We start from the raw sequence: 23,030 nt of genomic DNA on the forward strand, positions 1-23,030 counted from the left end.
CTTCCCTGGGAATTTGACAGCTCTGTAATTTCAGGGTCTGTCAGAGGGAAAAAGCCAACCTCACATTGACCATGGTCAGTGAGAGTGGCCTGGGGAACCCCTTTTGGAGTTTTTACATTTACCTTTTTTTTGTAACACCCAGAAACACCCAAAAGCAGTACAAACTGATATAGCAACATAGGTTTTTCAGAAAACTGTTAGGATTTAGAAGACATTTTTAGAAACTGCCTCAGTTCTTAATGGCTAAGTGTCTCGCTCAGGGACTCTTGGCACTCTGATCTTCATCTTTGCAATGAAAGCTTGTTTCTGAGCAGTGATGCTTTTCCACTGTCTGAGTTCGTCTGAGCGTGTCTGAGTTCGTCAATCTCGGTTTGGTAGTCGCTCTCTGTCTTAGCGAGCATTTCACGGCATTCCTTGCCTAGGGAGGAGGTAAGGGCTTCAAAAGGTGGGGAAGGGGAAGCACAGTCATCCTCAGCTTGCGGTTCGATTTTGACCTCGTCCTGGGAAAGCGAGAGCAAGGAATCCTCAGCTCCTCCCGGAGGCGAAGTGCCCCCGGCTTGGGAGTCTCCGACTTTGAAAGGATCAGTCATGGTTTAAGACCTTCCGCTGCGACGAAATTTTGGTCCGATTATACTGTAAGGGTTGGTAGAGGTTTTCTTCGTCACAGGAGCGGAAAGTGCTGACCTCCCGGTGTAGTTGGATAATTAGGTCTTTGGCGATATCTTTGGATAAATGGGCAAGTTAAGATATTAAGTTGCAAAGCTTAGTTTTAGATTCTCAAAAGACTATTGATGAAATGATAATCGGACAGAGAACTAGTGCTGGCGAAATGCCTTATAAAAGGGTGGGGTGACGTCACGACTAGGTAGGCGTGACGTCAACCCTGACACTGTCAGAGGGAAAAAGCCAACCTCACATTGACCATGGTCAGTGAGAGTGGCCTGGGGAACCCCTTTTGGAGTTTTTACATTTACCTTTTTTTTGTAACACCCGGGAATCGAACCCAGGAAAGCCAACATCTTAACCAATAAGTCAAAGGGATATCCCTATATGACTCTGGGAGATATTAGACCTCAGCCATTAGGCTGAGCCACTATATACAGCAACATCATTTTTGAGGGGCGCTAGCTAGCCCCACCTTTGCCCAGCGTGTGTGTGTGTACCACTCAATGTGATGATTTGATTGGGTGAGAACGGAATGTGATGATGTATGATGATAATAGCGCCCCTCACTTTGCACAAGTGTGATTTTTAAGTTTTGAATAAATATTAGTTTTCCAGAAAACTTAGGTCTTAGGTCTTAGGTCTAAAACCATTGTGAGCCCAGTGTTACTACATCTGAGACATAACACTGCAGGCAGCCAACATGTGGTTACTTTGCAATTGTACCAGCTTCTTAATTCAGACCCATAGGTCTCCTGGGAAAGCCAGACAGGACCACCGCTCCTCCAAAGGCCAAAGGGAATTTGGGGGCATCTGGGCTACTAGACTACAGACTACTGTGTTGCTACACTTTTGTCTCTGTATATTTGTGCACAATGCATTTACTGCATTTATGCATATTAGCAGCAGTGGTTAGTCACAGCAACCAGGAGGCAGCTGATCTATGGGTTACCCCGTGAAAACCGAGGAAGCATCTGTGCCATTTGAGATTTTAACCACTTTAATGATGCATTATTTTACACTTTGGCTACTCAAAAGCAGTACAAACTGATATAGCGACATAGGTTTTTCATAAAACTGTTAGGATTTAGAAGACATTTTTAGAAACTGCCTCAGTTCTTAATGGCTAAGTGTCTCGCTCAGGGACTCTTGGCACTCTGATCTTCATCTTTGCAATGAAAGCTTGTTTCTGAGCAGTGATGCTTTTCCACTGTCTACACAGGGTGGCCTGTATGTGTGGATATTGTCTCGGACCACTTGTTTTTCACAACAGTTACTTAATCGGTTACGGCACAGTGTAAAATAAAATCTGTGGCCTGTATCGGAGTAAACATAGCCTATTCTGAGATGTAAGCCAATTCTGAGCTTTTAAAAAATCTCCTGTTACCGTAATTTTGTCAATAATGTTACAGTATTTTTCCGTTGCTCCTGATGCCATTATATACTAAATAAATATGTGCCACATGCCAAATGTGTCGGCATGGCTCCAAACAACAGAACTATTATTTTGATTCAAGTTTTATTTGTGTGTGTGTGTGTGTGTGTGTGTGTGTGTGTGTGTGTGTGTGTGTGTGTGTGTGTGTGTGTGTGTGTGTGTGTGTGTGTGTGTGTGAGGGTGTGTGTGTGTGTGTGTGTGTGTGTGTGTGTGTGTGTGTGTGTGTGTGTGTGTGTGTGTGTGTGTGTGTGTGTGTGTGTGTGTGTTGTGTGTGTGAGTGTGAAACAGTTGGCATGGATCTCAGCAGTCTACTCTGCTGTGTTGGGCAAGTCTTAATGCAATCTCTCTGGAAAGCTTTGTCGCAAACTGCCTCAGCTGCTAGATTCTGAGAACGAAGGGAGGAAGAAAAAGAGTCAAAAAGAGAATGTTCTTGAGCTGATTCAGGAACATTGGCTAACCCCCATTCCTAATTGAATAATAGACTACAGAGGAGGGGGCTGATTAGTTGGGTTTGGGTTTCCTAGAGTCAGCAGAACCCTCGGTCTCCATTTCTGTCTTTCTCTCTGTTCCTCTTTCTCCTGTCTTCCTCTTTCTTCCTCTGTCTCATTCTTGCTCTCTAGCCATACACTTCAAAGCTGCCTGCTTTGGTTTTGCTTACTGGGTTTCCTCTTGTCATTTGTACTCTGTTAGTTCAACCACAACAAGCCCTATTTTACCATGATATTGTGCAAAAAGAAAAAAAGCCAATGTACAAGGCAAGCTCACAACCCGTTGCAATTCGTTGTCAGCTCGTAGATCTGGTATTTCCATGCTCAAAATAGGATGCCAGGTTGAACGTTGTTCTTTCAAGAGATAGGATTTATCTCTGCAGTGCTGCACGTGATTCACTTGCACCGTAATCAAATTGTAGAGAGGAGTCAGGACCTCTGTACGCTGTGCGATGCACTTCCATATTACCTTTGGTTCCTCTGTGAATTTCCCTTTGAATCGGATGTAATCGAGGGTTGTGCGTCTGTCAGTCTTGCTGCAAGGACTGCAAAACTGGGGCAATGTTTACTCTTGAGATTAATTAAAACTGACAATTTTACTGTGTGCCAACAGTCACTTGTATGCTACAACTCTCCCTTCCACCAAGGGGCCAATTAGGGGCCAGTTATTTAAGATTCATTTCACAGAGCTAAAAAGAGTGCTTACATTAAAGCTTTTGACAGTTTCATACCCAACACGGTTTTGTTATGAAACCTTTTGACATAACATAGAATTTGAACACAATTTGACTTGTAGGCAACTTAAGTTTGAACTTTCTGCTAGTGCATAGACCTCTTGTCCCTAATTCATTACAGTTTAGCATGCATGATGTCGGTTACATGCTGTGTCAAACATGGCCCAAACAGTAGCCTTGCCTAGTCTGGGCCGTTTTTATCATTTTAATGGATCCCTGTTATGCTTATTGGCCTGTACGGTCTGCACATTTACAATTAAGCGTCATCAGCCTCAATTAAGACTCTTTGGCTCCTCCAATGTTACTAGTCAATAACAGGACAATATCACATTTATGCAGACTATTGATTGATTAGTAGGTGAGAAACCGACTTATCGACGGGGCTCAGTAGGTGTTTTGTCGCTATTCTGTGGGTCGATGATGGCTTAGCAGTCGGGGCAAACCCCCAAAACATGATTTACTGTTCTGTGATAATAATGTCCCATTCAGTGCGTTGACGGCATGTGAAATGGGTGCAACACACCTGTAGGACTCACTATAGTGCAGTGAGTGACAGAGGTCAACCTTCCCACCTCGCTTACAACTCATGAACATGGCCTGTTATGTTCGTTGGAGCACCTGGCCAAGCCAGGAGGCACTGTGGAGGGGGGAATGAAACCCCCGGCCGTCTCCATACGTCTGCACCACCTGGATGCCGTGACTCTGTCTATGTGAGGCCGCCCTTTTCCAAATGGCACCAGTGTGCAGAAAAATAATGATCGCTGCTTTTCTATAGCCCTCAAATGACAAGGAGGTGTTACATTCTACATTCTACACTACATTTCAGCTAACCTGTACACATTTCTTTGCTTATTTGATTGACTCCATTCGACAGACCTCAAATAGTTCTCAGAAACTTTCAGTTGATTCTGCCACTGAGTGGCGCGCTACGAGCTTGTAGGTCTGCTATTTTCAGAAAAAGGATTTAGAAGATTATTTTTTAAATTTTGAGGTCAGGCCTAAATGGGTTAAAAATCTCTGCGGGGTGGGCTAATCCACACAGAGCACATTTGACATTTAGGAACAGTCAGCATGAATGTCATAAATTAATGTCTTCTAACTAGAGTTCCTCAATGTCCCTTTTTATGAAGTGTGATGGGCCATCACAGTTTATACCATTATCAGTATTGCATTCACCCCTCAGATACCAACGTTATCAGGTCTCCCCTTACAGTCCCTCCACCCGTAGCTGTGGATATTGAGAGCCCTGACAGGAAGGTGGAAGGATGTAAGGGAGGAAATACACCCAAATCAATTGTGGCCATTTATAGAGCAGCTCCAGAACACGGTAATCTATCCCATCACACTCTTCTCTTGACAGCCACCGTGCTGCTACTGGCTCTCCACCTGGAAGAAATGCCAGGGAGATTAGAGAGAGATATTACTCTCTCTTCTCTCCTTTATATGAAGACTGTCAATCATGTGTGTGTTCCTGAACTATCTGCATGGTGCTGATGTTGGTACATAGACATCAGACCTGTGTATACAAACAGAACAGATAGGCTATAGCCTACTTTTAAATAATATTAAAAAAATGTTATAATCCATGCCAACATTGACTGTGGCGCTCTCGCAGCAGTGCCAACAGAATACACGAAAAAGGCAGCGAAGAAGACACATGAACTGGCTGCGTGAACCGGAAGTAGTAATCGGCCATTTTCGAGTCACCATGGCGATAGAAATGCTAATATGCTAACTGGGAGGTCGCGATAATTTTTTTTTTAGCTCCTAACATCGTCCCCATATCACCTCAATCTGAGCCTCTAAAGCCGCTAAAGTGTGCACAGAGTTTTGGGATTTCGATGACATGCCACTCATTCTGGATCAACAGCAAAAACCTCGTAGTACGTTATTTATGTTAGTTTTTTAAGTTTTCTACCTGTTTGGTTGCAAAGTTGCAAATGTTATGCTGCTCTGTTTACACATTTATCTATTATATTCTATAGTACATAGTATACATTTCCTTTTGTCTCCACCAGCCAAAGGCATGGGCAGAGTATGCTTGGCACTCAGTCCGTTTGTGTGTGCGTCCGGCACCGTTGGCCCGGTCCATACCAAAGTGTGCACACACACTACCAAAGGCAGATGCCAACAACGAACCTCTGCCCCAAATTCTCCAACTCCCTGTTGTAGTGCCCCCATTAGGCCGAGTTTTGCAAAACACATTTCGGTAGATAACTCATACGCATTTTAACCATACATCACGCAAATCGGTATACACTATCTCCATAGTCATACGATCAACACGAATCTGTCCGCTTTCCCATATTCCATCCAGATTGGCTAAGATTGCTTACAAAGTTTGCACGATTGGTCCATTTGGAACAAAATGCCTCAAACCATGAACACGGTGCACGATTTCCGGGAAATTATGCACACACATTCCCACTAGGCAGAGGAAGAAATGGCACTTACACATTTCAAATCAGCCTCATGGTGGCACTAAAACAGGCCACCTATAACTGCGCCGATCCGTGTACAACTTTGTATGCTCACTACTAAACATTATGAATACACTGTTATGTGTTAGGCCTATATGTTTGTTTGTATTGCCGTGTTTGTTGCAATAGCAAAAAAAACAAACAAACATGTTTATATTACTCCTACACATTTTGTCCAAACATCACAAACGCTATTATCCTGGTGGTGGTGGGGGAGGGGGGGGGGGGGGGGGGAGAGAAAAGAGAGAAGAGAGAGAGAGAGATATAGGGGGGGGGGGGGGAGAACAGGAAGTGTGAAGCTCTGAGGAAATTGTCTTGTTTATGTTCTTTCTCCCCTCCTGTAGGTTTACTGGCAGAGGGACACACACACACACGTACAAATAATGAAGAACTGGGGGGGAATCCGCCCCACCCCACCCATTTCTCTGTTAAACAATTACCTTTTCCCACGACTTTAGTCTCCGTCTTCAATTCCCACTTTCATCTGTCACTTCCATCAGTTTGTGTTGTCACAACCGGCTCATGGTGGTAGTGATAGACGTGGGGTTAGAATTGCACACGCCATTTTGGAAAGAACTTTGGCCCCTTCTCTACTTCCTTCACAGGTGTTACCGATGATACTAAGAAGTTATGGGGGTCCTTGAAATTATACCGCTGTACACTAAATGGAACAGAGCCTCTTAATTAGGATCATCGGTAACACCTGTGAAGGAAGTAGGGAAGCGGCCCGGAAGTAGGAACTAGGAAGAGTTATTCTGCGTGCTTCTGCATAGAGCCTCCATTCCAGGCCTGAGTTAGGTGGAGCAGGAAGCCAGTTGTACAGGGCTAAACATAAAAGGTCCTATCGGGATCTTTGTTGTGCTCAACGTTGCCATATCTGTCTCAGTGGATGAGGGAACAGAGGCAAAGACTAAACAATTAAGCTGAAAGCTTCGGCTAAAAGTTTCAGTGGATTTCCTCAAGCTTATTATTCCATAATCGGTTTTCATTTCACATCTCCCTTCAGGCTTTCCCCCCACAGGGGTGTGTGTGTGTGTGTGTGTGTGTGTGTGTGTGTGTGTGTTTGTGTGTGTGTGTGTGTGTGTGTGTGTGTGTGTGTGTGTGTGTGTGTGCGCGCGTGTGCGCGTGTGTGTGTGTGTGTGTGTGTGCGAGCGTGTGTGCTTAAGCCGAAGAGACAAGTGTGGGGGCTGAACAGAGAGTCATCCGAGAGTGAACGGATGAGTTTGAAAGAAAGATTAATGTACAACGAACACAGCTCGAAGCTACAAATCATATATCATTATACATAATTTTTTTAACATATTGTAAAATAATAGAGAATAATAATAATCTTTATTGTCATGAAGGATATTCATTTTCACTATTCAACACACACAACAAAACAACATATCGTACAGAAAAACATTAGGCTACACACCAAGTCAAAACAAAAACATGAGGTTTGTCTACAGAACCATCCTATCGGCGGGGCAGTTTGTTTAATGCTGTGATGGCTGAGGGGACAAAGCTCCTACTGAAACCGATCTTTTTCCATAGTAAGGTTCTGTATCTTTGTCCAGATGGCATGAGGTTGAAAAAGCGATACAGGGGATGATCAGTGTCATTGAAAGTGCTAGCCGTGTGATGGCCTTATTGTTCATATCAGAAAGTGTTGGTGCGGGAAGTCCGATAATCTTGGAAGCAATACGGGCAATACTGAACAGTTTGTTTCTGTTAGGCATGGACAGTATGTTGTAGTAGAAACATGTTGTAGAACAGTACAACAGAACAGCTTGAATAATGCTTTAATAACAAGATGAGGGGATTACATGAAGTCTTTGCTGAAAGCGTGAGTGGATAGATGTAATATGTTGATCAAACCTAAATCTATTGTCCAGAGTGAGTCTAAGATATGTGAAACTGGCAAATTGTTCTACTGTTTTACCATTAATGATCATGAAATGTCATGCTTTGGGCAACAAACTACTGCTTCTGTTGTGTCACCCCTTCGCCCACAGTGGTACAGTATACTTATTAGCATTGAAATCATGTCTGACCCAATTAGAGGATCACTTGGCTTGCACACCTTTCCACAGATGTCTGCTACTGTCTGCTACTAGTCTGCTACTCATGCTGTCATCACTTTGAACACGGCTGGTGTTATTTTGTGGAGAGACCCTCCTATAAGAGTTGAGGGCGCGCTTCCTATATTTACCATACATTCTGGGACTCCTCTCTTTGAAGCCTGTTTTCCTGCTTCCCTGCCACTGCCAGTGTGCTTTAGTTTGGAACCCATTAGTGACTACTCACCGGGAAACATCCTGGGGCTCTGCTACTCAACCTGAAGAAAGGGTGAATCACACCAGGGGAGAATAGGGCTGTGTTAACAAGTAGGCTACCGTACAATTATGTTATAGTTTGTATTTGTAATGCATTTTTGTTGACTCCTGGTTTCAGTTAGTAAAGTAATTTGGTATGCGTAGACTGTCAGACAGTAAACTGTAATGCTACTGTTGCCTGATGCGGCTACTTTTTTAATGATTTTCAGAGGAACACAATGGAAATGAGTCTCAGGGCTTTATTGTGTTTCTATCCTCTGTGATGTTGTTTCTTCTGTATATGTTGTGGAAGTGCTGATGTGCTCTTTCCTCTTATCAGCAAATACATTTATAAATAAATTAAATCATTAATTAATTAATTCATTCATTCATTCATTCATTCATTCACACTTATACTACTACTACCACTCAGCTCTTTGCGTCTTTATGTCTCCTGAGTCAGTGCCTCGAGCCCTCGACACCCAGGGTTTTTAGGAGATATTTATTTGTTTGACAGTGTGGAAATGGAGACATGGTTTCTTGTCAAATTAAATGTCTTCACACACTGGTAGTGCTGTCACTGCTGTGCACACACACATTGCAGTATGTACACACGCACGCACGCAAGCACACGCACACACACACACACACGCACACACACACACACACACACACACACACACACACACACAAAACGCTGACCCCTAATTCTAATTGCTCCCGATGAGCAGCTTGGTGCCTTGCATGGTTTCCTCTGCCATCGGTGTATGAATGTGTGAGTGTGAATGGTGAAAGTAATGCACACACACACACACACACACACACACACACACACACACACACACACACTGGGTATAAGTCATTTTATGGCTGTGTATAGTCACTGTGTGTATTAAAATCACACCTGTGTGAACTGAGTGGTGCACGGACACATAGGTGAACACGGACATTGCTGTTCCTTGGAGTGGTTGCACCACTCAAAAATAGTGTAGACATATGTACTGTCTCTGAAGATGCTTGCACCCTGCGTGATTGTGTCCATCTTGTGGAGACAAATTTCTCTTTTGGGGTCACGGGCTAAAACGTTTGGGAACCACTGGACTATAGGATAAGAGCCATTTACTCCGATTTTGCTGATGATGAACAGCTGCTGATTCACAGTGATTCATCCTATTTTGCTAACGCCACACACAACCCATCTTCTATTCATGCACAAACGCAGGTGCACACACGCATAAAGGACTAGTGGATGAATCACTTAGGGATGACATCAGGACTAACATGGCCCATATGGCTGGTTTGCACACGATATGCTTGTTTGGAGAAGGGTATGACGTTAGTGACTGTTGATGAAATCCCACTGTCTCAATCTATGGGCCATTACCGGTACATTAGTGGTGTTGTGTGCATGTGTGTCCCTCACACTGTTATTAGGGTTGTCACAATTATTACATAATAAATATATATATATATATATATATATATATAATTATTTTGTCATAATCGTGTCAATATTGCTTGGCTTTGTGTGTGTGTGTGTCTATATTTATTCACCCCCTTTGGATGTCTGCTATCCCCCCCCCCCCCAGACATGAGAAAATACAAGAGTGATTTTAATTTATTTCTTAAGACTTTCTGTTTGTCTTATTCATGCCCCCCGTTTTCAGCATGCCCTTTCCCGTGACGGCAAAGTCTATGGACTTTTAATTTTCGCTTTAAGCAGCCCCCCCCCCCTTTCTTCATGCCCCCCCTCCATGACGTCATATGGCAGCCACAGTGGCCCTTTTTTGTGTAATGATGTCATTTCCGGTGTGTCCTTTTTATGCCCATCTTTGTGTGTTTGTATTACTGACATTTGATTGGCTGAGCATGGAATGTGATGTATGATGATAAGAGCGCCCCTCGTGCACGTCACACGAATGAGATTATTTTTGTATTTTCTTACAAAATAAAAAAGGGACATCATTGTACTTCACTGAAAGAAGAAGAAGAGAAAAAGAGTTGATTCCAGACAGTAAACTATTGTCTGTGTGCAATACAAACAGCCACGCACTAGTGCACAGTAAATGTGCAGCTTGAGTTGGACAATACACCACACCCATACCTTTACACAAAACGTTGTGTGCATACACACGTTGAAGCTCTTGTCATTCAAAGTCACGTGTCTTTTTAATATAGCCTCTCACTTCAGACTTCACACAAGTGTGATTTTTGAGGGGCGCTATCCTATATACAGGATTGTCTTTAGTTCAATGTTTGTTTTGTAAACGCCCTTGACAATGAAGGGAAAATGTATGTCATAATGTGCCTCATTACGTCATATTGTCTTTATTGTTAATGGCATTTAATGTTTGTGTTTGCACCGTTTGTTTTACATCACCATTACATCACCATATCAACATGAGTTAGACTTTAATCACTTCACACGGGTGTGATTTGTATTTATTAAAAGTCCTTACATTGTCACGTCACTGTCATCTGGGACCCCTTCCCCCCCTCCGAGGGTCCGGACCCACAGGTTGAGAACCACAGGCCTAGATGGGGAGAGGCACGCTAGCGAGGCCTTTAGGCACTTTTTGTCTTACTCATTTATTTTTCTTTTTTACATTTCATAATCATGTAATGTTGAGTTCATAACTCAGGCCTAAAGGCTAGTTTAGACCAAAGATATGTAATGAGCCGAGTTGAAACTTGCAATGTATTGCAACAGAATATCCCCAAACTGTGGTTTGCAACAGTCAAACTGAACACCAGCAATGGATCTTATCTTGTCACGTCAACCTTCTTCCTTGAAGCGCAGACTAGAGCACATGATGGCAAAACCCTTTCTCCTGTATCTACAGTATATTGTATTCTACTTCTATGTTTTTGAGGGGCGCAGAACAAACATGAAAAATCACACCTGTGTGAAGTGAGGGGCGCTCTTATCGTCTTACAGCATGATGATGTAAAACAAACATTGAGACAAAACAAACATCCAATTCTCTTTATTGTCAATGGCGTTTTTAAAACAAACATTGAACTAAAGACAAACATTAAACCTGTATATAGGAGGGGCTAGCGCCCCTCAAAAATGCCATTGACAAACAATTAATGGAGAATTTACATCATATGTGTCTGAGCAAATCGGCTGGGCAGTACCCAGCGGTGGGAACCCTTGGCCAATAAGGGACCACCATTCTTGATGATGTACGATGATTAGAGCGCCTCTCACTTCACACGGTTGTGACTTTTTGACAGACTTTTGACAGACTTCCTATAGACAGCTTTTGAGGGCCTCCTATGACAGCTTTTGAGGGCCTCCTATGACAGCTTTTGAGGGCCTCCTATAGACAGCTTTTGAGGGCCTCCTAGACAGCTTTTGAGGGCCTCCTATTGACAGCTTTTGAGGGACTCCTATAGACAGCTTTTGAGGGCCTCCTATAGACAGCTTTTGAGGGCCTCCTATAGACGGCTTTTGAGGGCCTCCTATAGACAGCTTTGGAGGGCCTCCTAGACAGCTTTTGAGAGCCTCCTATAGACTGTCTATAGGAGGCTCTCAAAAGCTGTCTATTAAATTAATAGACAGCTTTTGAGGGCCTCCTATAGACAGCTTTGGTCCCCACAAAATGTCCGCAACACAAACATTCCATTCCATTGACAATGAAGGGAAAATGGTATGTCATCTTGTCCAGAGGCGTCAGGTTCCTATAACGGAGGTGGGTGCAGCCCCCCCCCCCCCCAGCAACGCCCCCCCGCGTGGGGAAAAACGAGTTTTTTTTTCCGTTTGGTACTTTATTTACAGTTTGCTAATGAAGAGTATACTCTGAATATATTCTTTGAGGTTTGGCCTTATATTAAACATACATGCTCAGTCTTTTAATTAATTAATTTGCAACTATTTGAATAAAGGTTGTACACATCAGTGAAATTAACCACTAAATCCCTAATTGAGAGAGTGCAAGCCACCACAGCTCATGAAACATCTAGGCTGCATGGCTAACAGGGCTTAGTGCTTCCCCTACCATATCTCTCCTTTCTCTGGCTCTATGACTTATACACCCATGAAAAATGGAAAATATAAATTTCATTGAGTGTATACCATTTGGAATTATACCAATCGGTTGAGATTTGGCTGATTATAGCCAAAGTTAGATATCAACTTTTTGCTCGCCGGGCCATTGGGACTGTGGCGGCTATACTTGTGAGGACCTCTGCTTGGATTCATGGTGAGTGTGCACCGAAAAGTAATTGGAATATATTTTTCTTGACACATTATAAACAAGTTTACTTTACCTCCTCACTGTCCTCAGTGTTTGGGACAGGACATGCGTAGGCCTGTATCATGTGCTGTCTGCGTGCATATAAGGGCTGCGCTCCAGTGAAATTGTGCGGCTTGAGAAAGATTGGTTAATTTGTGTTGGATAAGGGCTTATTGGTGGGTTTTTGTAGATATTAAGGACTAGTTAGGGTGTGTTTTAGCCGGCGGCGCCGAATTGTAGCATGGACTGGACGAATCTCTTCTTGGCTGGAGGTGGCTTCATCATCGTAGTCAAATGGAAATAAATCCTGTACTGTACTGTATGCAACATTTATACTCTACCTGGCAGCAGAACAAAGGCCACCTTATTAGCATTTGAATGCCCATGGGCACCTGAGCACCCGCGGAGTTGACGCCGCTGATCTTGTCCCCACACGTCTCATATTTGCCATCGTCCGTGAAAGGAGAAATGAGGTCAAATGTCCGCCAAATATGACCTACATGTGTGGCAACAGGCATTCTGATTGGCCAGTATGAGTTGATTCATGATGATGTATGATGATAAGAGCGCCCCTCACTTCACACAGGTGTGATTTTTATTATATAATATATTTTAACTTTTTGTCCTTTCCTACATTTAAAAAAGTCAGACCTGTCTCTGAAGTACTGTACTGTACTGTACTGTACAAGCCCTCCTTGGTGTGTGTGTGTGTGTGTGTGTGTGTGTGTGTGTGTGTGTGTGTGTGTGTGTGTGTGTGTGTGTGTGTGTGTGTGTGTGTGTGTGTGTGTGTGTGTGTGTGTGTGTGTGTGTGTGTGTGTGTGTGTGTGTGTGTGTGTGTGTGAAAATAACAGATCTACAAGCTCACAGCGCGTCGCTTAGAGCGCAACATTGTGTAGATCTGCTATTTTCACAGATCTGTGCTGTGATAAACAGAGAAATCATAGTGGTATGATCTGAAACTTGTTGCTTGTGATCTGACAAGTTGAATCTCATGAGACTAAAATCAGCCAGCTTCAGCTGACCTGCAACAGGACAATCCAGACCGCTGTGATTTATCTCTGCAACATTCTAAAACGGTTTCTTTGGGTTGAGCTTCTAAGATTTTGTGCCAGGGACCCCATAATAATTTGTGTTGTCCAAAATTATTCGCATATTTATTATTTAAAAAAGAAGTGAGGGGCGCTCTTATCATCATACATCACAATTTGCGTCCTCACTTTTTTATCCTCACTTTTCCTGTTAATGAAGGGAAAATGTACGCCATATTGTCCCTCATTACATCATAATGTATTGTTAATGTCATTTAGCGCCCCCTCACAATCAAATCATCTTGCTATGGGGTGCTCAGCCATCGCTATGGGGTGCTCAGCCAATCAAATCATCGCTATGGGTACACAAAAACACACAAAGCTGGGCATAGAAGGGGCTAACATCGATCCTGGGCTCCCCTAGAGTTAGTGTCAAAGTGTCTTTGAGCAAGAACCCCTAATTGCTCCAGATGTGCAGGTTGGTCCCTTGCATGGTTTCCTCCGCCACCGTGTGTGAATGGGTGAATGTAATGCACAATCTATTTAAAGCGCTATATAAATGCACCATTTACCATTTACAGTACATACTGTATGTTACCACCAGACTAGCGGTATGGCCTCTTAAACCTGACACGTGTCTGTCGTGTCCGTGTCATTTGAGCCAAACATGTCATTCAAGTTCATAGCACGTTACGGCTAATTAACCAGTCTGCTGGCCCTGGCATCTGTGTACTTTCACTTGTGTACTTTCACTTTCTCTGGCGATGAACGTTCACCCACGCTGTGTAGTTTCAAGAGCCCTCTTCATTTCCTTCTCTTTCTTGTTTCAACACTGCTGCCTGTCATGTCACCATTCCATAATCTGATGATGTGCATCTCTGCCATCTCATGTAGGCCTGTCATGTCACCATTCCATAATCTCCATAATCGTCAATTGTTTCCATGTTGAAAAAGGTCCATTCATTATCAGACGTTTTTCAACAATTTCCACTATTTTGCAATTTTTGGGGGAAAGAAAATTTAAACATCAGTGATACATCTGATACATCAGTGTTATATCTCCGCTGTGCAATTTGTGATTATTAAATCTAAGAGGCAATCAGAAATATAAATTGTAACGTTCCAATGTTCAATTATTTTGTGACGATTAATCGTCTTTTTATTTTAATTCATGTACTTACTTTCATGCAGTAGCTGTATGATTATTTGCCTATGAAGTCAGAAATGTTTATGTAACCTCACTTTGAGATACGTACTTAGCCACAATTTCAAATTGTGTTTGTTTTATTTAAAAAAAGTAAAAGTAAATAGCGGAAATGGCTATTCTCATAATACAAGCTCATAATAACATCCATTTCCGCTATCCATAAAATAAAGTACTGTATTTAGGGCTTTACGATGTCTGCTGCTCAGCCTTCGGCATGCACAGAACCCCTCTGAATAATACAGTGCATGAGATTAAACCCCCTTTGGCACGCGAGAGGCGTGAAACTGTACCCCCCACTTTCCCTTTTATCCTCCTTTCCCTCTTCTCGTCTTGAGCCCGATTCATTCGTACTGTATTTCATCACACGACGGTGTCACGCCTTGGAAAACACCAACCTACAAGCTCACAACGTGTCATGGATACGGCAGGTTGTGATCTTGTAGGTCTGCTGCTCATTTGGGCATGCGACACCATCATGCAACGGCGCATAATTTAGACTTTACTCTGCCCCTACCCCCCGTCCTCCAACCACACGCACACAGAAGTAATCTTTTCCCCCTCTCTTTGAGGCAAGAGGAAGTCAGGGATTGAAGGAAAATTGAGGGGAAAAAAAACAAGACGGTGCATGCCTAATCATCGTTGCCCTGTATTTAGAATTTTAGATGTACAATTTCACAGACATAGCCTTGTGGGTAGTGCTGCACGATTCTTGCTCAAACGTGAATCTCGACTTTCCTTTATTGAGATCACGATTCTCATTTTTTTCTCCATGAAAATATGTATTGTCATTAGTCTGTAGTTGCTGAACATTACTATGTTCAAAATGTGGCACCTAGATCCAACAGTGGCTTTAAAGAGACAACTTGACTTTAACCTCTCTTAAATTCTCTCTCTTGTAGCAAAAACGTAAGAGTAACTAAAATGAATTGTTGCAGCCAACTGCTGCAACATTCCTGCTCAAATTTAGAAAAGGGATCGCATAGGTGTTTGAATCTAGAACGCAATCTTTTTACGATTAATCGTAAAACCTGTGTCTGTGACACGTGTCTCTCTCACTCGTCTCTCTCTCTCATATCCTGGTGTCGCTCCCCCCTCCCCCTCTTTGTAGTGTATCTCTCTTCCTCTTCCTGCTTCTCTTTTCCATCTCTCTCTCTCTGTCTCTCTCTCTGTCTCTCTCTCTTTCTCTCTCTCAGCCGCCCACTTTCTGTCTCTCTCTTCCTCCTCCGGTTGCCAGATTGTTCTTTTGTTCCATTCATCAGTACAAAGACTTTTATCAGTCGGGGGCCGTTTGCCTGGTCATTATCCCCTCTCATATCACACACACACGCACGCACGCACGCGCGCGCGCGCACACACACACACACACACACACACACACACACACACACACACACACACACACACACACACACACACACACAGCCATACAGGAGAACAACAAAGAGTGGCGCATGAGGTCATGTCCAACAGGCTGTCATTGTGTGAGTCATACAGTACGTGTGTGCGTCAGCTGAAACCAGTGGCCCCTTCAATTAAGCACCTCATTAATTTTCTCCCGGAGTCTGTCTGCTCTGTGGATTGCTATCATCACTTCGGAGCCATGCCCAGGTAATTAGATCTCCTAGGCTGGTTGAGTCACCGCATTCGAAGGTGCACGTGTGTGCGTGTGTGTGTGTGCAAGTAGTGAATAAACATGTACTGATACGTTTATACTGCAATGAATGCACACTGAGTTAATCGCAGTCCCCTAGATGTACATTTTAATTTGAATTAGAACAGTTACCGTATATTTAATTGATATTGTCGCATGCTGTCATGTGCTGACAATAGACAATCTAGATCCATAAGCTTGTCAATCGGTTATTTCCGGAAGTAGACACACACACACACACACACACACACACACACACACATATACACACACACACACACACACACGCGCAGGGCTCTCCACTCTGCCCCATGCCGTGCTGGGAAGAGATAGGCACAGCTGTTAGCCAGTAGCCACGGTAGCAGGTTGTAGAATTGGCAGCATCCGGGCCAGAACGGAACAGATGGCACAGGGCAGCTGTGGAAGAGGGAAGAGAGGTGGAGAACAGCCCAATCTGCTCGACCCATTTGACTGAGATTGGCAATTACAATACACATGGGGATTTAGGGACCCCAAAGAGAAGAGACACTCACTCATGCACAGATGTGCTCCAACAAAAGGGAATAGAGATTATGCTAAATGACACCCAGTGATGAATGCGTACCGTAGGTAGTTCAGTTGCAGATTACCAGTCATTAACAGAACCCATGTTTAATGTTTTACATTCATTTGTTTATTTAGAGTAGACGCATATCAATGATGCAACGTAAATACACTGGATTTAGCAAAGATGCAAATTTACATCTGCAGCTCCCACACAACTGGCAGGCAGTAGAGTACATTACATTATATTACACAGGGAAAACAAAGAGCATAAATATAAATACAGGACAACGGGTGCAAAAGGTTCAAAGTATATCTATTTGAGGCTAAGACTAAAACAATTTCCGCTTGGCTGGTGTAGTATTGCACTAAGAAGAAAAGCAGCGTTTTAGAGGGCAATATATATTTGTATACTGAACTGTATAAAGTGCAGTATTGCTTTCAGTTTTAAGTAGTACAAGATATGATTTTATTTATTTATTTATTTTATTTTATATATTATATTGATACTTAAATGTTGTGCTATTGTATGACGTTTGACATATAGAGGTGTGTTACATATTCTCATGAACTTGATTTTACGCTGTCCGTCTCCTACATACACAAGAGGAAGACTTTTCTCCTGCTCTCTGCTGGCTTGTATATTCTCGTGTTTGTTTATCCTTTTTAAAGCCCCCTCCTTTGCTGCTTGAGGATTGGTGCTGAGTGAGAGAAGAGAACTGAAATTGGGACAAATTTTGCATTAATGCAGATTTCTTTCTGCAGGAAGAAAAATACCCTATAAGCTGCAAACAAGCTTTAAGTTGCTTCTGTTTTTTTTTTCCGATGAGGAAACTGCATGCCTCAGCCTGTGAGTGATAATGGAAAAGGTAGCAGCTGGACAGAATAAACAAAACACAGAAATAAACAATGATTATTTTTAGTATCTGCTCTCTCTGAGTCGATGTAAACCTGTGCATGCTTCTCCCTCCTGTAGATATTTACTGTATCTGTTGCTGTTGGTCCACATTCTTTGTGGCATAGGAACAGTGGTACCACCACGCAGTTGATCTTGAAATGATGAAAAAGAACAAGGATCCATACAAAAAATATATTATATATATAAAAAATAAATGAATAAAGTAATTGAAAAAACACTGGCACCTCATTATTAGAAGGACAATACCAGTCACCAGAACCAATTCAAGGACAGGTGTTTTAGATTAATATCTAAATACTGAATCGAGCAACTTAAAAACTGTCCTGGGGTTCTCAAAAGTCTGAGTAGACGATGAAATGACCAAATGTTTTTTTTTAAGTGTAAATATCCCTTTAGGGAACACAAACTGGGGAGCAGTGGTTTACAGTATGTGCGTGCACTGCAGCGTGCATGCCTTCCCAATTAAGCCCATACACAGTAAACAAAATGTTAATTTAACTGTAAAAGTGTACAAATGTAGCCAAAGGGGCTCCTTGGATGTGGTTTCATTTGTACACTAGGAGTTACAAATGCATAAACCGACACTGATGATTTTACTGTGTAGGCTGCATAAGATCTGCCCCATTTTCCGCATCAGCAATTTGAAGATACATTTTTAAATGAATTCGATTCCATAAAGTTTCACAATACCTCCTTTTTTTTAGCCTATCACTGCACATTTCTACCACCTTCAGAGTTTCAATGGTTCTCTTTGATATTTAGTGCATTATTAATGACTTTCATTTCTGCTGCATGGAAATTCCTTTCTTCATTATGGATGCATGATAAATGATACATTACCGTATCATACTGTACATGTCATGTCATGTCATTATAATTTCAAAGCATTGAAAGTGTGATGATGTCTATATGGAAGACATGGGGATCCAGAAAAAAATGGTTTCTGGAAAGGGAGATAGATAATTGACGGAAATTATATAGTGATGCCTACAGTACAAAAAATAGCAGAAGTACAAGCTCACAACGTGTCACTTCCTGCCGAGATACAAGCTTGTACATATCTACTATTTTTAAGTGTTGAGTCATTTTGAATTACGAAATAGATTGAGAACGACAAAGGATTTAGAAGGCAATTGAAGAATCGGCCTCAGGTCTTAATGGATTATGAATATTTTGATGCCAATACCTTTACTGAAGTAAAACTTTGAATACCGGACTTCCATTTGTAAGAGAGTATTTTCTACATTGCAGTAACGATGCTTTTAAGTAAAACATGCAAGTACTTTTTTCCACAACTGCTTAAAAGCCACGCATATAAGCCACCAGTATAAGGGTGTTTAATGTGTTTCTATAGCATGTGTTGGTGTTGTGAGAGTCCTTGTCCTGCTGGGAGGGCATCAGTGACACTACTGAGCTGATGCATGGTGACAACTAAGGACAGATGGGATATCACTGGAGGTCCACTGAGGACTGTGGGCGTCTGGCAGAATAGCAACTGTATAGTGTATGCTACATACTGTGTGTACTATAGACGCACGCAGTACACACACACACACACACACACACACACACACACACACACTCACACACACTAGATTAGTTGTTCTCAACATGTGCGGGTCAGGACCCCCAGGGGGGTCCCCACATTATTTTGTAAAATGGCAATTTAAGGACTTTTAAGACCCTTGAAAATTGACATATTAGAAAGAGGCAAAAAGCTAATTGGTGATGAGCTATTTTCACAATATTCTTCTGTGGAACAGAGTCAAACTAAATGCCTCAACCCCTGCTCTTCCGAATGCTTGTCAGGTTTAAATATGATTATTTTGGGGGGGGTGGGCTGAAAAGGTTGAGAACCTCAGGTTGATTGGCTTGTGTATGTTGAATTATAAAGTTCAAAATGTTTTCCTGTTCATTTTCTCCAGGTTCTGAATGAGGATTGTGACCAGAACTGGTACAAAGCGGAACAGAATGGGAAGGAAGGTCTTATTCCTAAGAACTACATTGAAGTTAAACCTCGTGGGTAAGACATCAATTTTAAAAAAGTGTAATACTGATATGTATTACCACTGAATGGTACATATTATAAATAATAAAATTCCATGGAAAAATGTGATTTCCCCAGAATCCCCACACACAACAGTTCTACGTTTATTTATCGAGGGCCTTAGAAAGGTCCTTGTGACTGAAATGTTGACCTTTTGTGTGCGGGAATTCACTTTTTTAATTGAGAATCGTAGCTTTGGGGGATTTGATTCCCTGCACCATGGAAGAGACAAAGTGTGTGTGTGTGTGTGTGTGTGTGTGTGTGTGTGTGTGTGTGTGTGTGTGTGTGTGTGTGTGTGTGTGTGTGTGTGTGTGTGTGTGTGTGTGTGTGTGTGTGTGTGTGTGTGTGTGTGTGTGTGTGTGTGTGTGTGTGTGTGTGTGTGTGTGTGTGTGTGGTCATTGGACAAGTGACGTCATTTCTGCTCAGATGAAGCCTGCAGAATTAAATTTCAACCAAACATATTACTGTAGATGGAGATCTCACAAAACGAGCAAAGTCGATGCTATTCATCTGGCCACTAGACTGAGACCGTTGACAACATTGTTGATTTTGCTTTTTGTGCAAAGATAAAGGATGGTTTGTTATTCCAGCGCGGCCTGGAACAGGGATATGATCTGAGTTTGTGGCTATGTGTCAGATCCCTGCGGTCTCGCTTGTCTCTGGTTTGGCTGCTCGGGGGCCCTCTATCTGTATGAAAGGTCTTCATCATCTGGCGCCGAGATGATTTCTGCTGAGTCGGCTGCGTCTCAGTATTCCCCTCAGCCTCGTTCCATAAAGCCAGTAGACAACCCACTGTAATTAATGTTTGAGAGATGGTGTCCTTTTCTTCTGGACATCTCCCAGAGAGGATCAGAAGTTTACTGTTCTGTGCATCCACATCCATTCTGCCTGCCAGAGAGGGAAAATATTGTATTGCACATATTGTAATATCCAGAGTGCCAGAGATAACTAGAAAATATGAAGTTATGGTTAGGGCCCTATTTTCGCCAGTACTTTATCCCTTATCCAGGGCTGGACTTAGAAAGACATTCGGCCCGGACAAGACTGGCCCACCACAGCCAGCGCGCAGATACTCTACTGACTTTTACAAATAGTTGCAATACAAGCCCTTAACACCACCACATTTACAGTATATGCCTGGTACGTCCTGTGGCCAGTCCACCCCTGCCCTTATCCCTAAACTTCTTTGCTACTGGGACGTAAGTCGGGACTTGATCATCCCGGCTTTGTCACCTGAGTGAGGGGTATGATGTTGCGAGACCCGAAACCCCGATGACCTTGGGATACATCACTGAGGATACGTCTCAGGTGCATCCATGCAGTGTTTTTTCGTTCTGAAAAACATTTTAAATTTGTATCGACACATGTTATCTACATCGACACATTGTGAGCTTGTAGATTGACTATTTGAACTGCTGGTATTCAAAAATGTTTTTCAAAATGGTAAAAAAAGAAGAAAAAAAGGCAAAGAAGTTTAGGGATAAGGCACTGGCGAAAATAGGGCTCGAATAATGTACCTACAGTGCAAAAGCACGCATGCACACACACGCACACACAGGCCAACCTCTGTCCATTACCTGTGGCTATAGAAGATTTGTTCTTAAAGCGCTTCTTGAAAAGAAACGGTTTTGCACACACAAGGTTTCGGCGGTGATGTCCTAACCTAAGACCTAAAAGTGACAGCGGGTTGTTTGTGGTGTCGCTCCTGTTGACAGCTGGTTCCATGGGAAGATCCCGCGGGCCAAGGCCGAGGAGGTGCTGAACAAACAGAGACTGGATGGAGCCTTCCTCATCCGAGAGAGCGAGAGCACGCCGGGGGACTTCTCACTTTCTGTCAAGTAGGTTGACAACCCACGGGTCATCACAATAGCCCCACGGGGCAAGGGGGGGACAAACAAACACACTACTGTATATATAGCACTGTTTACCAAACAGTGGGTCCTGGGTGGCGGACCCTTTTTTTTATGGGTCCAATTCTTTTCTGTTTCCTCTTTTTTTTTTTTTTTTTTTTTTTTTGAATTAAAAACAAATTCAATGATTTTGTTTTCAGTAATTTCATGAAGAAATCAAAGAAAAATCAAAGAAATTCCATGAATTAGTAGTAGACAAGTAGTAGTTCCTTTTTCCCTTTGATATCTAAAGTTTCTCTCTCTCTCTGTCAGCCAATACTGTTCTGAAATGCTAAGACAGTTAATGTTTAGTTGACAGCTGCTTTAAATCAAGAAAAGACCACTGAGGGTTCTCTGGTATTCAACAGGCCTGTTCCCTCTGTGCAGATTCTTATCCGCTAAATTGCCTGAATAGTCCCAATACAGTCCCAATACAGTGACGTATAGCTCTCATTGAAAACACATCCAAGAAGGCCTGCTAACAGGATCATGTACCACAACAAACATTCAGTGGCTCGCTGAATGTGAAAAAGTCACACCCATGTGATGGTGTAAAACAAATGGTCATAAAACAAACAAACAAGCAAACACAAACAATAAACACCATTAACAATAAAGAGACAATATGACCAATGAGTTACAATATGACGTAAATTATCACTTCATTGTCAATGGCGTTTACAAAACAAACATTGAACTAAAGACGATCATTAAACCACACAGGTTTAATGTTTGTCATATAGGAGCGCCCCTCAAAAAACGGAGAACTACCGGTGCAACATTTAGGTCCGTAGTCAACTCGTGACCTGTATTCTGACTGGAAAAACTGCTTGAAAAACCACAATCCGTGTCAGCATGACTGGAATAATTTAATTGACCATGTGCAATTTTACAAATCCTTCAAATGATTGATGCTGCAGCTTTCTACTCTGAGGTAAACTGGCACACTCCGCCAATACCTACACAGTGCAGTTTCATTCTGAGTGAGCGGGTTGCACACAGCAGGCGCTATAAAAGAAATATCCTGTCAGTGCAGACGTTGCCAAGTACTGTGAGTGACTGAGGCTAAACGGTCTCTGTTGGTGGGTGTGTCAGCAATATTCCGCTGACAATGTGCAAGTTTGACTGACGACAGACCTAACAGGCAAGACAATATCACATCCCTCTTCCGCTTTATTTGGGAAACCATGCTGACTGGATAGGACTGATAATGAAATGATCAAATAAAGTGCTGTAAGAGGTGATGTTCTTGTGGTGGGTTGTCCCTTTGGCCCACTTTAATTGTAACTTCTGAACTCATCAGTCGTGCTGCCGATTAAACATTCACATTACTGCACTCTCAAACTAGAGGCCTTATGAAACAAACTTGACCTCTTCTTGTATCCACGTCTCCACGAGAGTAACTGAT

General features: G+C 42.6%; 1 protein-coding gene across 3 annotated transcripts in view; it reads left to right on the plus strand.

Moving 5' to 3' along the window:
• Positions 1-23,030, plus strand: part of LOC310859321 (growth factor receptor-bound protein 2-like) — a 29,361-nt gene that overhangs the window by 998 nt on the left and 5,333 nt on the right. For all 3 annotated transcript variants that reach the window (XM_083765786.1, XM_083765788.1, XM_083765787.1), the window contains 2 exons: positions 19,612-19,709; positions 21,449-21,571. In XM_083765786.1, the coding sequence (XP_083621912.1) occupies positions 19,612-19,709; positions 21,449-21,571 (221 nt within the window). The remainder of the gene's footprint in view (positions 1-19,611; positions 19,710-21,448; positions 21,572-23,030) is intronic.

This window comes from Protomyctophum parallelum (assembly GCF_964188405.1).
Source record: "Protomyctophum parallelum genome assembly, chromosome: 5".
Taxonomy (NCBI): Eukaryota; Metazoa; Chordata; class Actinopteri; order Myctophiformes; family Myctophidae; genus Protomyctophum; species Protomyctophum parallelum.